Here is a 16,021-nt window from a genome sequence, read left to right on the forward strand (position 1 = left end):
TCCCCCGGGGTGGGGGAGGGTTGTGCTTTTGCCCCTCATACCTCTCCCCTTCTAGATCCTGGAGGCCAGGCACGTTGCCCCCTCACCTTTTTTGGCCCTTACTGACATGCTGGTACTGACCTCTGTAGCATTTGGGGTAGCAAGATCCCCGGAACATCATCTCTGACCAACAACATGCCCTCTTCTGTGGCGCAGGGGTGAATGTGTTCTCTCCTAGTGTGCACTGTGGGACAGAGGTGAGGAGCACGGCCTGGCAGAGCGCCTGGCAGGTGGTGGGTGTGCAACGCAGAGTTCTCACTGGCTTCTACCATCGAGTCTCTGCTGTTCCTTTTGTCTACCATGCTTTTCCCTGCCCACCCTCATGTACTCATACATACCGGCCCCGGTTTGAGTATCATTTCCTGAGGGAAGCCTTCCTTCCCTGGCCCTCTCAGACCATGTCAGGTCTGCACATCCTCTGTCTCCTTTATAACTTTCATCAAGACTGTAATTAATTCGTTATCTTCTTATTTCTGCCATGCTGGAGCACTTGAGAGCAGTGGATATTTGTGGAAGGAAAGAAGATGGTTCTCTAGTCAGGAACTGGTTTCCCATTCTCTCTTGTCTGGGTTCCCTTGTTTAGCTCAGTTTGGGTTCCTAGAACCCTCCCCACTGACTGTCCTTGGTGACTTGTCTGCAGTGTGTTAGGACTTTGTTTCTTGTGTGCCTGGACCCTCGGCATCCCTCACATGAGTGGAGGGGAGATGGGCTCTAGACAGCCAGGAGCAGGGGCCTGGGGAGGGGGCTCTGGGAGGAGGGTCCCTGGGACAGCCTGCCAAGGAAGGCACCAGGCATGGGTGAGAAGCAGATTCAGGGTCACATGAGGTCACACAGTGTCCGGCCCAGGGGACCTTGGAGGAATGTGCCTGTCTTACTGGCTGCAGGTCTCTGAGGGGGTGGAATGTGGCCTGACAGGGCTCAGGGCGCCTTCTTTCCTTCTGCTTTCCCTGGGCTGCCTGTGTGCTGGAATGTCGGCAGGCTGGGAATTTTCACAGCAAGGATTTTTCCCAGTCAGAGCGACAGATTCCAGCTGGAGCCTGGGGACAGCTCCCGAAGGGGCAGGGGCTGCCGGAGAGGGCGGGGGCAGACGCGGGGCAGCCCCAGCTGCTCTGCTCTTGGGGCCTGGACTCAGTTCCCATCCTTTCTGGGAAATGCAAACATCCGTCTCCCCATTGGGCCAGGCCAGGGGGAGCCTGGGCTTCTGGAGCTGCGGGGCTCAGGAGAGGCAGCGGGAGGCCTTGGGAACCAGAGACTCAACCTCAGTGAGGCGAGAACGTGGCTGGCCGTATCCCACAGGGCCTCACTTCCTCCAGACGGTAAGTGCGTCAGGAAGGGGTACTGCCTCGATTCCATCCTCAGGTGGGGCTGTGCCTGCCAGACCCAGGTTCTCGGACCTGTAGGGGCCACCCAGCCTCGGCAGGAGGTAGCATCACTGAGTTTGTCACCTGTATCAGTCCTCCACTCTGTGGGCCATACAGCACCTCCAGGGCCTGGTTCCCTCTCTTAGTGACCTTTCCAGCCCCTGTGCCCTCTGCCCTCTGAGCTCCATTCTGCTGGCTCCTCCCTCCAGTTCCCATTTCTGCAAGGAGCTGACTCACTTCCTCCCTCCCTGCCCAGCTTCTCTCACCGCCGGGCCCTAGGGCAAGCGGGTACCCACAGGGAGGGAGGTTTCTCACAGGGCACTTCCTGGGCTCCCTTCTCTGGCAGCAGGACTGTGAGGCTGCCCCGGCTGTGGGCAGAAGAGGGCTGCAGGTGGGGTGGGCTGGGGAGGGGCCTGGCTCTGGGCTGCAGGGACCAGGTGCCAGTGTCCCCCAAGCCTTGGCACACTCGAGGCAGGAGGTCAGGAAACCTTGAGGAGCACCTGCTTGCTGTCACCCTGTGGGCTTGGTTCTGTGGAGGAGAAAGGCTGAAGATGCCATCACTGTGATCTGGGAGCCTGTGCTTTCTCTAGAACAGAAGACATCTGCGAAAAGATAGATCTCAGCCCGGAGTGGCATGGGCTGGAGGCCAAGCAGTGACGGCACTGTCAGGCAGCATGAGACGGTCATGACTCTCTGTGACACCCAGTTTCATGCCCAGCCCCATCCCATCAAGGGGACAGTGCCTGGAGAGTCCGATGGAGCCTTCCGGGGACAAGGCGAGGGGAAGGGTCTGATACAATGTCCTTGTTCCCGCTGGCGGCCTGCATCCTGTCCCTGCCCGCCCCCAGGTCCCTCATCCGTGGACTGGTTTGGTTGTGGAGCCGCCTGCAGAAGCACCGGCTTCAGAGCAGTGAAAGGTTTCCTCCCTGGGTGGGCTGGCGTCTTCTATCTCACCTGGAGCGGTCCAGGCTGTGAGAGCCTGTGCGCCTGGCGCTTCAGGCACAGGGCACCCAGCCTGTGCTGGGCCTCCTCCTCTGCAGGTGGCCTAGGTTACCTAAAGGACACAGGCACAGGGTAAGGCTGAGGCCCCACTCACTTGGCCATGCATCAAGATCAACAGAGGCGAGAGGGAAACTGGGCGCACCGCCTGAGAAACCTGGGGGTACGGCTGTGGGTTGTCTTCCTGGAATCAAGTGGCCAGCAAACTCCTCATTCCCCGTAGCACTTGGCTTTGCCTGGAGGAGCCCTCATTTCTCTGGCAGACTGCAGTGATCCTGATTCAGGCTTTAGGATTTCCGGACAATGACAGGAGTTTTTTGTTTAGATGAGGTTGGGGGCGGCAGGTGGGAATGAGGCCTAGGGTTGGAGAAGGTGAGGGGTACCAGCCTGAACACCTTTGCTTGGTAAAAGGCCCTCACCCTCCGTCGTGGGAGATGAGCCACCCTGCCTAGTCACACAGATGCCTGTCTGCATTCCTCTCCCAGGGCTTCTTTATTGTTTCCTGCCTCCACACATTATTTCTTGTCCCTGACCTGGGGAGAAGAACCAGGCTCTGTGACGGGACACCCAGCTTGGAAATGGCTTGGCGCATGTACACACACACACACAGACACACACACACACACACACACACACACACACACACACACTCAGCAGAATTTAGTCTGGGTTGTCCTTTTCACCCAGACCCTTCCAAAGCATTTCTGCCATCAGCTTCCAGCCCTTCTAACCAGCCCTCGCCTTCTCTGTGCAGAGGAAGGCTGGCCACAAACCAGAGGACTTGGTTTCTGGGGCAGAAGAAGACACAGCTTTCCTGTTTTTTATCAGGGCCCTGGGTCCCCCACGCAGCCCCTGTGTCTTCCTTAGATCACTGTTTTCTTTGTGGGTGTTTTGGGGGGCCACGCCATGCAGCATGTGGAACTTCCCCGACCAGGGATCAAATCCGTGCCCCCTGCATTGGAAGCGTGGAGCCTTGACCACTGGACCACCAGGGAAGTCCAGACCACTGGTTCTGAGGTCTCTCTCTGTGCCTCTGAAAGAGGAGCCCCTGCTATAAAGGGTCTCCCATCTTCCCTCCCCACCCATTCCCTTCAAAATCCCCAAACTGCAGCTCTTATTGTTGCTGTAGAACCAGATGCTTGGCAAATATGAAGTTGGATGGGAAGGCTGGTTTTGGCTGTACGAGCTACTTTCAGCTCATTTGGGGGAGGAGAAGGAAGAGGAAGCCAGCATAGGCAGAAGGGCCCACAAATCGGGAGTTGTGTACGATTGTGTATGTGTTGTTGATCCATTGGTATGTACTGGGCATGGCACAGACTCTGGAGCCGGACTGCCTGGGTTTGAATCCTGGCTCTGCTGCTGACTAGCTGGGTGGCCGTGGGCAAGTTGATTTCTCTGTGCCTCATCTTCCTCATGTGTAAAATAAGAACACTAGTACTTTCCTTGTGAGGCTGTTTTGAGGATTAATGAATCAGCACATGTAAATCACTTAGAATAGTGTTATTGGCATCATCACTGATCTGTCTCTGAGGGCTGAGAAGCACTTGGTGCCTGGGAGCCTGACGGGTCATCCGCCCACAGGAATGCCACAGCCTGTTAACGACTCAGCTCAGCTCATGGAGGGTGGGGTGGGCTTTACTCTTCTCCTTCAGATGGTGCTTTTGCCCAAAGCGCCTTCCAGGTGGAGATAGGGAAATAAGGCCCAGACTGGTCCCCAAGCTTACTCAGGGCCACATGGTAGCCTCAGAGTGGGATTGCTTTGCCCTGGACATCCAGTCGAATCTGTTTGATGCCAGTTTTCAAAACTGTGCTACTTTGCCTGTGATTTCCTTCCGTCAAATTCTTGGCTGATAGCGATACCTTTCGACGACCAGACTTCTTTCCTATTTGTTTTCCAGTTGAACAAACAAACTCTACTTTCTTGTGGTCTCTTTACAACTTACTGTGTTTCCTCACACCTGTGTTGCCTCTGACAGCCCACGTGGATTAGGGCTAAGCAGGAATTGAGGCACAGAACAGAGAGGCAGCCCTGACCTGCCAGTTCCCGGGTCTGTTCTCTGCTCCCTCCCTCACACTTATGAGCTTCCCCAGACGCTCCCACCTTGGATTTTCTAGCTACTGTATCAAAACCTTTCAAATTAAGTGCCGGTGGTAGAATGTGATAGCAGTCGGATCCGTGCCCTGGTCCCTCCTTCCTCCCTGGGGAGCTTGATTGAGCCTCTCTAGCAAGGTGAGCATGCCCCGGAGTCCTTTCTCCACCACGTCCTCCTCCCCCTCTTCCTCATTTGCTTTATCCATCTGGCACCACAGGGAGGTGTCCGGTTATGGTCCCCACTACCCTATGGGAGAACTCCTAACATTCTGTTCAGTACAAGGCTTCATTGCCTTATTTGCTCTTCAAAGTTCAGGGTTCTGCTGCCACTTCTTTTTCTGGGAGCACTAACATCAGATGAGTCCAGCAGCGGGTGATGTGGGGAAGCCCTCAGGCCACTACATTCCAGATGTCTTACCCATGCATGGTCCAGAGACTCTGCAGAAACAAGGAATGATTGTGTGCACTGAGGGGCTTTCTCCCAGGCCTGGGATGCCTTGGGGTGGGGGCTGGCTTCCATTCAGCCTTGCCTTTTCAGCCCTTCTGCATCTGGCTTCTGCTCCCAGGCTGGGGGTTACATTGTGGCTACCGTCCCCTCCCCCACTTCTTTCTGAGGCCTGGGGGTCAAGGCATGGCACATGGGGATAGGAGTCTAAGCAGACTCTGGGGCAGGGGTGGGAGAGAACAGCAGGTGGTCAGGGACAACACCTGAAGGAGTATTTGGCAAGGATGACAAGGACAAGCTGAAAGGGGGATCCTCTGGACCAGACCTGTCCAGTAGAAAGTTCTGCAAAGTGATAAATGTTCGATAGTCTGTGCTTTCCAACTTGGTAGCCATTATTAGCCACACGTGGCTATTAAGTACTTGAAATGTGGCCAGTGTGACTGAGGAACTGAATTTTAAATTTTATGTCATTTTTAATTTAATCAGAAGCATTTCCTTGTTTCAGTTTAAATAGCCACACTTAGCTAGTGGCTACTGTATTAAACAGTGCAGCTCTAGACAGCTCATTCAGAAAGAAGTGGTGGGGCGCTCTTGAACCTCGTCTCGTCCTGCCGTCCCCCTGGTGAGGCTGGGAGGGTGGTGTTTTCTCTTCCTCTCAGGAAGGAAGGCTTGTTCTCTCGGGCAATTTCTACACTTCACCAACTCAGGAATCCTGATGCCCCAGGGCCAACGGGTCCCTGGCCGTGTGCCACCACAACTGGGGCAGTGCTTCCCCAGCTCGCCAAGCATGTTTTCTGCCCAGCCTGGTAATACACAGGTGCTTGCATGCCCCAGTGGATTTGGCCAGGGCTGTTAATGCAGAGGTGGGGGGTTAGTAGGAAAAGTAGAAGCTTTTGCTTCTTCCTTCCTGCTTCTATGGAGATTGGGTCTGTGCTTTATTTTGACTTCAAAGGGTGCTAGAAACAAGCCCAACAGGGGCCTCCAGAGGTGAACACACAGATCCTCAAACATTTATTGAATATCCAGTGTTTGGAGGACACTGAGGCTTATCTAAAGGAGTGTCTCTGAGAATAAATAGCACAGGCCTCCAACTCACACTCCGGGAGGCCATACTGATATTTTAAATTGGTGTGTCTGACCCTTAAACTGGGTTTCCTTTTTTTTATCCTCTGGAAATAGAGAAGAGTTGTCGTTTATGTGAAAAAGAGAAGAACGATTCTTCATTATGCTTATTCTCTCCTGTCTGCCAGAGGGGGTGGGGATGGGAATATCACGCGTGGTGCATTTAGTAGACTCAGACGTGCCCCAAGTCTTGGTGGGATTTGGGGCAGGAGGGTGGAGGATGTTGGAAAACCAGCCTCAAGGTTGGCCCTTGGCTTTGGGCCTTGTGGGAGCTTGGCAAGCAGAGGCAGTTTGGAAGTCCCCAGGGGCCATGAGGAAATCCCCAGCAGCTGAGAGTCCTCAGGGAGCAGCAGGCCTACTGGAGCCACCAGTCAGGTGGTCCGTCCCCGCAGGCAGCCGGGACCTGACTTCGAGGGGATGGTCTCCTGGTCTTCTCAGAGAGGACAAGCCCAGACTTCCCTGCTTGGGCTCTGTGCCCACGAGATGGTGTGGTGCCAACAGGCTCTGAGCAAATCTTTGGGTGTGCCAAGGCAGGGGCTGGGGGAGCCCAAAGCCTCAGTGACCACCTCTGGGGCAGTGATGTGGGGCTGGCCACTCTGAGCCCACTGACCCTCCTGGATTGCTTGTCCCAGAACTCTCCCCACGACACAGGCTCAAGGCATCCCTGGAGTCTTCTGTTTATTCATGAAGTCATCCATTCATCCATTTTATTCCATCAATAAGCATTTACTGAGTGCCTGCTATACATAGGGACTGTTTTGGGCTGTGGGGATGGAGCAGTGATGAAAGCAAAGTCTGCGCCGAGCTCATCTTTGCCTCTTCTGGACGTATCCCTCCAGGGTAAAGGGAGAGGCCATCTTGCCGCTTCTGCCCCCCTCAGCCTCCAGCTCCCAGGGGGCGCCTCTTGGGGGCGGGGCCGGCAGGGCGACCCCAAGGAGGTGCTATCCCGCGGCCTGGGCGCCGGCTGGCCCTTGAGAAGGGGGCGGCCGCCCTCTGCCGGGCTCCAGCGGCACTACAGGGCGGGTGCACACCGGGCTTCCAGGCGCATGTGCCGGCCGGGCCCCGCCCCCGACTCCGCCCCTGCGCTGTTGGCGGAGCCGTCGGGGCCAGGAAGCGTAGGCCTCAGGGGTTGGGGGCGGGGCCAGGGGCTGACTTGGCCGCAACCCAGCGAGGCAACTCCTGGGCAGGGTTGTCTGGGACCATCCCTACGCCTGCACCTTTGGTCTCGGCGGGTTTCTCCTCAGACCTCCTCCTCCTCCCTGCGGCCATCCCTAGGCTTCAAGAGGGTCTGTTCCCTTCCTTTGGGATCCACTGGTTATTGATGCCCAGTAAAATTTCAGAAATAACCTTGGTACCTCAAAGAGTACCAGTCACTGTCTACTGACACACTTACACTGTTACTTTATAGGAGAGAAGACACTTCTTACACACCAAAAAAAAAAAAAAAAGGTAATAAAGGCTAATCTTTGCCAACAGAGGGAAGGCACAGGTGCTGAGAAACCTTTGAACTGATCATCCCGAAGAATGCATCTGTCTGGTGGTGGGGAGTTTCCAGGAAGCATAAATAAATGCTCCAGGCCCTCCCCAGCCCTGAGAGCATAGCGCTGGAAACAAGACTCCCCCCAACTTCCTTAAATAAAGAGTTCTATTAGTGACACTTTATACATTGCAAATTAGTCATAACACAAGCACTACATAATTAGTATCCATTTATGGAGACAGTGTTTATAGCCCCCCCCTTTTCTTTTAAGAGTTTTGATTTAAAGGGGAACTAGAAAGACAAATGGGGTCAGAGGAGTATTCTTTCATTAAAATGCTAATTAGAACCTCAGTCTCAATGTTTTACAAACTACCTCCCTCTAAACCAGCCTCAAGAAGTTCACAGTCTAGTGGTAAGGGGATGAAACGAACAAAAAACAAAAAACCCCAAAACAGGCATTGTGCTTCCCCGCAGTGTTCACCATGAGGTATTACACATCATCATTAGTTGCAAGAATAAACGACTTGCTCCTCAGAGCCTCCTGTCTAGCCTGCTCCCAGCTCTGCCTAACCCAGTGCCGGAAACAGAGCCAAGGCCCTTTCACTCACCCAACACTACCAATGTGGGAGAGCAGAGTAGTTGAAGTTGTTACTCAATCTGGATATTCCTTTGTTCCCCATTCTTTTCTGCGTGGCTAATTACACATGTACCTTTCAGATCAGTTAGTTAAATCCAATGGATATTTATTGAACACCTACTATGTGCCTGGTTCTGGGGAGTAGGATGGTATCTAAAGGAAGTAGGAAATCGTCCCTGTTCTCCAGGTGGAGAAGGCTTAAACACATGACACAAATAGATTACCATCAAAACATCAGTTTAGTCATGGCATATACTCATTAAACTTCAATAAATTCAACTACAGTTCCCCCCCCCACCCCCCGCAATCCGAAAGTACAGCGTTCCTACTATGAAACCTTTTGGAAGCTGAAATGGTGCAAAGTAAAGAAGCAATGACCTTAAGGCACATTTTGCTAATGGATGCATTTTAAAAAATCGAGATAAAGCATACCTACAGATTCACTTCAAAGCTATGACAGTCTTTTTTGTTTGTTTGTTTTTTGTGGTACGCAGGCCTCTCCCGTTGTGGAGCACAGGCTCTGGACGCGCAGGCTCAGCGGCCACGGCTCACGGGCCTAGCCGCTCCGCGGCATGTGGGATCTTCCCGGACCGGGGCACGAGCCCGTGTCCCCTGCATCGGCAGGCAGACTCTCAACAACTATGCCACCAGGGAAGCCCTAAGCTATGACAGTTTGATGCTGAGATGCTGAGTGTAGTTCCTGGGGAAGGAGCTTGGCAGTGCTGCCTGGCGTGTGTCCTGCTGCTATAACGCTTGCTGCAAAACAAACACTGGACACTATTTTTGTTCTTAGCATTTTTTTGTAAAAGCGAAAATCCTCTTCAGATTTCTTTTGCTTATCGGAAACAGGTACTAATGTATGCCTTTCGTAAAAGCCAAGTGGCATAAAACAAACCTTCAAAAAATGGAGGATACCTGTATGTGGTTGTGTAGGAAACTATATATTACTGTAGTCTGAAATTATAACCATTGTATTTTGTATACTTTTATTCAATGCCGTACATGACTGTATACATTATGCTTTCAGATATATAGAATGGTATATACAAACCCATGTGTACTATACTTTGTGAGCAGGTTTAGGGATTTTTAAGAGTAATTTTGACTATATTCTATTTTTGCCTTACATGCTGACTTTAGAATCTAATTCCACATGGTATGTGACTCCCCTGTCTGTAATAGAGCACCGTGTCGAGTATACTCAAGAACCACCATGCATATGTGCTGATGTATAGGTATAGACAGTGAACACTGTGGGTTTTTTTGGTTTTTTCTTTTCACTACACCTTGGTTTTTAATAATAATTTAATCACTTCCGACAATTTGCCAGGCCTAATGCTAGGTGCTTTCCATGCACTTCTTTTTTTTTTAAATAAATTTATTTATTTTTTAATTTATTTTTGGTTGTGTTGGGTCTTCGTTGCTGCACTTGGGCTTTCTCTAGTTGCCATGAGTGGAGGCTACTGTTCGTTGCGGTGCGCGGGCTTCTCATTGCAGTGTCTTCTCTTGCCGTCGAGCACAGGCTCTAGGCACCTGGGCTCAGTAGTTGTGGCTCGCAGGCTCTAGAGTGCAGGCTCAGTAGTTGTGGCGCACGGGCTTAGTTGCTCCGCGGCATGTGGGATCTTCCTGGACCAGGGCTCGAACCCATGTCCCCTGCATTGACAGGTGGATTCTTAACCACTGTGCCACCAGGGAAGTCCCACTATTTTTTTTTTTTTTAATTCTCACGACAACCCCATAAGGTAAGTGTACTATTATAAGGCAAAAAGTGGAAAATCTAAAAAATCGAGTAACTTTCCCTTAGGTCAGACTGCAAGAAAGAGTCTGAGCTGGGATTTAGACTTTGCACTCTGTTACCACGCAGGTCTTGGGTTTTGAGAAAGGCTTCATGAAGGAGGTGGAACTCACGATGGACTTTGAGAAATGGGGAAGGTAGAGGGGCTGGTGGAGAAACTTTCATAAGTAAAGGCTCTGTGGGAGATGAGGGAAGGGAGCCGTGGGAAGATCTTCCTGAGAGAGTGAGAGCCTGGAGTGCTGGGGAGAGGGCGAGGGTGAGAGGAAGGTGAGGGTGAAGCGCTGAGGAGGACCCAGATTGTGGCTGTCCTTAGAGGGAGGCTGAGGTGCCTGGAGGTGGTCTGGCTGGCTGTGGGAGTGACCGCGTGGCCCCCAGAGCCATAGGACAGGCTTAAGGACCAGGTCCTGAGACAGCACTGAGCTTTGAGCAGCAGAGGGACTAATGGTGATTATGTGTGAAGCTGAGTGGGTTGCCAGGGACCCAGTTTCCCCCTCTGAATGAAGAGGTTTCCCTTTTCACTAAGGGAAGTGAAACTGCCCTGAGATGGTCTCCGTCAGTAACACCAAGCATCTCAGAGACAGAATGGACAGGATCTAGTCGTCTGAGTAGAAACTCGGAACGGATGGGCCCACGGTTACTACTAGTAAGTCAGACGAGACTGTGCAGACGAAGTGACACTCGGTCACCCAGAAGTCATCTTCCAGGGCACTGCCGAATGGCAGGTGAGCCTCGAAGGCCCTCAGGCAGCCAGCGTAGAGAACACGGAGTCTGCGTGTGAAAACCCAGGCCTTTCACTCACAGGAGAGGCTGTGTGTTCGCTGACATCCCACGTGTTCTGCTCTGGACTCTTCTGTCAGGCTTAGTTATTTGGCTTTACAGCCTTTGGCAGAAACAGCATGTTAGAAGGAGGTGAGACTGCGCAAGACAGGCGTGCTGACAGGCAGAGTGACAGCCGATGGTCTGGCAGGGGTAGGGGACAAAAGAACTAAACAGCAGATACACAGACACAAAGGGCGTCTGGCCTTCCTAACATGGGGGTAGCCCGAGGCTTCAGGTTGACTGCGGTGCCGAGTCGGGGCTGGTGCCCTTGGAGAGTGGTTTGGGGTGTTGGTGGGGCAGAAGCCAGGCTGTCAGTCAGGAGGTCATAGTTTAAGATGTTAGAGATGAGTTCAGAGTATTTTACCAAAGAAAGAGAGTCTATAAAATGTTTGTTATTTTTATGATTGGAAATCGTAATAGAATTTAGAAAACTACTTAAAATAGAAAGTATTTTGTCCCTTAAAGAGGGTAGGCTTCAGTTACCTGAAAATTTTGCTTGGGATGCCTCTCCCCCACCCCAATGATCACAGATAGATGATAACTGTTAAAACTTATCGAAAACATAGGGGCTGGACCCTGTTCTTAAGGCTTTGCAAGTACTAATTCATTTAATCCCTACAATAACCCTATGTAGTAGGCAGTATTACTTCCCCCATTTTATAGGTGAAGAAACGGAAGCAAGAGTGAAGTCGTGTAGTTTACTGCATGGAAGAGCCAAGATTGAACCCGGCAGTCTGGCTCTGGAGGCCTCACTAACTTAACCACAGTACAGTGTGAATAATTCCTTTAAAGCAGTGGTTCTCAGAATCACCTAGAGAGGGCTGGTAAAAACTCAGCATAAAAACATGCTGAGTTTCTGATTCAGTAGGTCTGGGGTGGGGCCCTAGAGTTTATATTTCTGACAAGTTCCTAGGTGATGCTGATCCTGTTGGTCTGGAGACCACATTTTGAAAACCAAAGCCCTTTCCCTGACTGAGAACCTCACCAATTTCATGCTAAGAGAGTCAGTGCAGCATAATCCTCATTTTGCGGATGAGGGAAGTCTAAGTCACCTGCCCGTGGTCACACAGCTAAGTCATTCATTCCTTCATTCACTGACTCTCTCATTGATATAACAAATGGGCACCTCTGCCCTAGGCCTCACGTTGACCTTGCAGTCAAGCAGCTCTCAGCTGTGGCTGTATGTAAGAATCACCGCGGGAGCTTTTAAAAATCCCAGTGCCCGGGCCGCACTCCCAGACCAATTAACTCAGAAACTAGGGGGAAGAGGTGGGATCGAGGCATCAGTATTTTTAAAGTCTCACTGGGGATTTCAGTGTGCCACTGAGGCAAGTGGCACCACTGTGTCAAGAAAGCACTGGAGGTATGAAGACCTGTGACATGGTACGTGCCCCCGAAAGGCCAGACCATCTCCCCGGGAAGACACACCACTCCCTAGAAAGCAGACTCACGAGCCCAGCGTCCTAATGGCTTGTACAGCGAGTGGCAGGTAGGAGCCGGAGCTGGGCTTCGGTCCTCTTGGGCAGTGCTTAGCAACCTCTTCACAGAGAAAGTAATACTGTTTACAGGACCCGCTGGGCTCACAGGACCGGCCAGGGTGACAGGCCTGGGGTCTCCAGACACCCTGTTGGGTATTGGTTAGGAGACAGCTCTGCTCTGGCTTCTCAGCAACCCCGCCTCCCCTCCCCATTCCCCTCCCCCCCGCCCCCCCCCCCCGCCCCTTTTCTTCCTGGAGAGGAAGAGGGAGGCAACCACTGTTTCCTTTTTTGCTGCAGAGCTGACAGCTTCTGAGACAGCTTCAAAAGACCTGTCTTTTGGCTCCTTCCCACCTGCGCCCATCTCCCATTTCAGCCTCAGCGGTGTCCCCAGCCCTGGTCTGGGTACCCTGTGGTGCTAACTGAAGAGCCAGGCCAGGTTTCTCTTCATGAGGAACGCTGGCCTCTCACTGGCAGCCCTCGCTCATCCGCCAGACACCCAAGATTTCCTCTGTCTGCAGGGCCAAGGCCTACCCACTACACCCCACCTACCCCACCTACCCCACCCTCCTCTGTGCCTGTGCCGTCACTGGCTGTGTGGGAGGGGTGTCTACACAGAGCGTGCGGTTGATCCTATGCACGTCCCCGGTGTATTTATTACAGGGGGGCGGCCACAGTGGGCCTCAGACGGATGGTGCGGGTCTCTGCTCCTGCAGGACTTTATAGGACGGCTGTGTTTGCGCACAGTGGGCAGTGGGCCCTGTGTGTTGTATTGGGTATGACGTTAGTGGTTGTCTTGGCCTCTGCCGCAGTAATTAGATGGCTGGGGTGAGCCTATGAGTTGTGTGTTCTCAGGAGCACTGTGCTGTGATCGAGTGTTCATGCATGCTGGGGTGTGTGTGTGTGTGTGTGTGTGTGTACACGTGAACGCGCATGTGCATGTCTTGACTCTGGCCTGTGGGGCTGGGGGGCTGCAGGTCTCAAATTCCTCTGCTATTTTTAGGGGCCGTATCAGCTCAGCTGTCGGGAGCCTGGGTGTGTGTCAGTCGGAAAGTCTCACCCTCCGCGTCCCTTGCCCCTAACCCTCCAACACTGCCTGCCCCCCACCCCACGTCCTCACTCCAAGAGCCTCCTCCGTCTCTTCCACGCGTGCCGTATCACCCTCTCCCCCCGGCATACCTGGTACCCGCAGTCCTCCAGGCCACTCACTCTCACTCTCTCCCACTGGCTCTGGCCTGGGTTGGGCAGCTCTGGGCGGGAGGGGCCTGGAGAGAGGGAGGGGAACAGGGGCGGGGCTGCTGCCAGTGCTATTTTGAGCTGCTAACGGAGCAGCATCGGAGAGGAGACTCCTTGCTCTGGCCTGCTCCAGGCCAGGCTATGCGGGTGAGTGTCCCTCTGACCCCCCACCCCGGAAATGTCCCAGGCTCCTCATGCTGTTTCCTCATTTAGGAAAGGAGGGGACTTTTTGTTATTTCCTTCGAGGTGGCTGAAGTAGGTGGGGAGGGAGGCGTGAGGCTACCTTGGTGGGGAGAGAATCATGCATCCCCGCAGCCTCCACCTCTCAGAGGTGAGGGGCAGGGCTTCCTGGGCCTGACTCAGGACTCGGGAGGTCTTGTCCCTGCTTTGCGTTGCCAGCATGGCCCTCCACCCCCGCTTCCCCCTGGTGGACAAGAGAGAGGGGCTTGAGAGGGGTGGCTTTTGGAGTTGTCAGGGATCCCCATTTCATTGTCCCCGAGAGTGGACTCAGCATGGGCTCCTCCATTTCTGTGGATCGGACACTCGGAAGGGCCACAGATGGCATCTTGGGGAGTAAGTTCCTTAAAAAAGCAAGTGAGGAGAGACACAGCGGCCTCCCAGTCCGTTCTGTTCCCCCACGCCGCCCCTCCCGGCCACCAAGGGTAAGCTTTTCAGTTGTGTCAGCAGTTGGCAGAGAGTATGGACTGGCCTGGTGCGGAGGTGTATCAGGAGCCTGAGATGTGCCTTGGAGCATTTGTATCTCCTTGTGCCCAAGGACTACCCCGCTCCAGCCACAAAACTGGCACCAGCGCCAACGTGTGTGGGCGGGCTGGGGGTGGGGCCCGAGAGGCTTCTTACCCTGAGAGTGGGTGCTTCCTGGTAGAGCTTATAACCCACCCCACCTTGGGCCTCCAGGTCCCGGCACCAGGTCACAGACTTGGGGCCATGCACGCCGGTGGCCAGGCAGTTGGCAAAGTGCCCTGCAGAGGGGCAGTGAGTATCCCCAGAGAAGGGGGGGCCTCCAGCAGGTCTGGCCGTTGGAGGAGGAAGCCCGGGCCTTCTGCAACTGCAGTGGCAGCAGGAAGCCATCCCAGCGCACCTGCTTCCTCTAGGCTGGCCTGGCCGACAGTGGCCGCACGCTTGGCTACTTTCTGTTCCGCCCTGAGCGGGGGGAGGGCTCTCGCTGGAGGCTGGACCAAAGGGGCCAGGGTGTCCATGCCAAGCTCTTCTCCCCTTTCTTCTCTGACAGCATGGCCTTTAGGCCACTCCCTGCAGAACCCTCCCAAGCGGCTCTGTATAAAGCTTATTCCAGTCATGGGTGGCTGGAGGGGTAGAGGCCATCTCTGGAAACCCCAGCCTTCTACCCAAACTCTTGCTCTGGCAGGTGATGTCATGGAAGGACAATGGCACAGGTGAACCAAGGGAGGTGGGGGCAGGGCTTCCTTCCATCCCCTAACATGAGCCTCTGAGATTCTTGCTGGAGGACAGACCTGGGCATAAGTCCCAATCAGCCACTCGCTGCTGTGAGACCTTGGGCAGGTCATTTCTGAGCCTCCTTTTGCTCATTTGTAAAGTAGGAATCATCCTAGTATCTACTGCAGAGGGATGTTGTGAGGATTAAATGAGATAATGCGTCTAAAGCGTTCAGCACAGTACCTGGCACTTAGTCATGCTCAAGAAAGACTAACTGTTCTTACTGTTATTTCTTCCCTGCACCTTCCTCCTCCTCCACATCCTTAGATTAGTTGGTGCTAGGCTAGGACTGGCAGGGATAGGGTCAAGTGGGAGCTCCCTTCTGTGTTCGAATGGGAAAGGAGAGAGAGGAGGATGCCATGAGAAGCCCGGAGCGTGTGTGCGAGTTGGTAGAGGGAAGAGCTGCCAAGAGTTCCCTTGGCCACAGGCAGCAGGATCTTCCTTCCCCTAGACAGTCTTTCTCAGGGTGTCCACTGCCCTCGGGGGCTTGCCGTGGGTGGACATCTGGCATGGATGTCCGCGATACATTTGTCCAGGCTGAGCACTCCATGCCCGAGGCGTGCCTGGTGGGTGGAACGATCCCCCTGGGGGCATTTGTGCACCTGTACCCTCCTGTGCTGGGCACAGAGGATGATAAGTGAAGGGTGGATGGTCCTTGCTCATGATGGAGAGGGTAAAACCCAGCCTGACCCAGACCCCTGAGCCTTGGAAGCCTTCGGGGCTGAGGGTAGATGGGTCCCTCAGCACATTTCTTGGATTTCTCCTCTTTGAGAGCAAATGCTTTTAGCTATTATCTCCTCTGCTTTTTCTTTTTTATTGACTGTTTAGCCATCTTTATAAGAGAAATAAATAGTAAGTAACAAATACATAACAAAATAAATACCAAATGTCTCTATTATGTCTAATTTGTACAAGGTTGTTAGGATCACTGTTTGCTTTCTATTTAGGTGCTAGTTTTTTTTTTTAATCACTGTTCTTTTAGGAGGAGTTTTCCATATGGTTACATTGGCCACATATTTGTTCGTTTAAATGGCAACACAACAGTGTA

General features: G+C 53.2%; 1 protein-coding gene across 8 annotated transcripts in view; it reads left to right on the plus strand.

Annotated features, from left to right (window-relative positions):
- MYO18A (myosin XVIIIA) overlaps positions 1–16,021 on the plus strand; it is a 94,279-nt gene that overhangs the window by 20,199 nt on the left and 58,059 nt on the right. Inside the window, exon 1 of one of the 8 annotated variants that reach the window (XM_032615533.1) lies at positions 1,337–1,355. The exons of 6 other annotated variants lie outside the window; for them this stretch is intronic. Coding sequence is in view for 1 of the 2 variants with exons in the window: in XM_032615532.1 (XP_032471423.1) it covers positions 13,642–13,647 (6 nt within the window). In the remaining variant the exon portion in view is untranslated. Of the gene's footprint in view, positions 1–1,336; positions 1,356–13,576; positions 13,648–16,021 lie in introns of those variants that run through there. One more of the 8 variants, XM_032615532.1, reaches the window with a different exon arrangement.

The sequence above is a fragment of the Phocoena sinus genome, chromosome 20 (assembly GCF_008692025.1).
Source record: "Phocoena sinus isolate mPhoSin1 chromosome 20, mPhoSin1.pri, whole genome shotgun sequence".
Classification (NCBI taxonomy): domain Eukaryota; kingdom Metazoa; phylum Chordata; class Mammalia; order Artiodactyla; family Phocoenidae; genus Phocoena; species Phocoena sinus.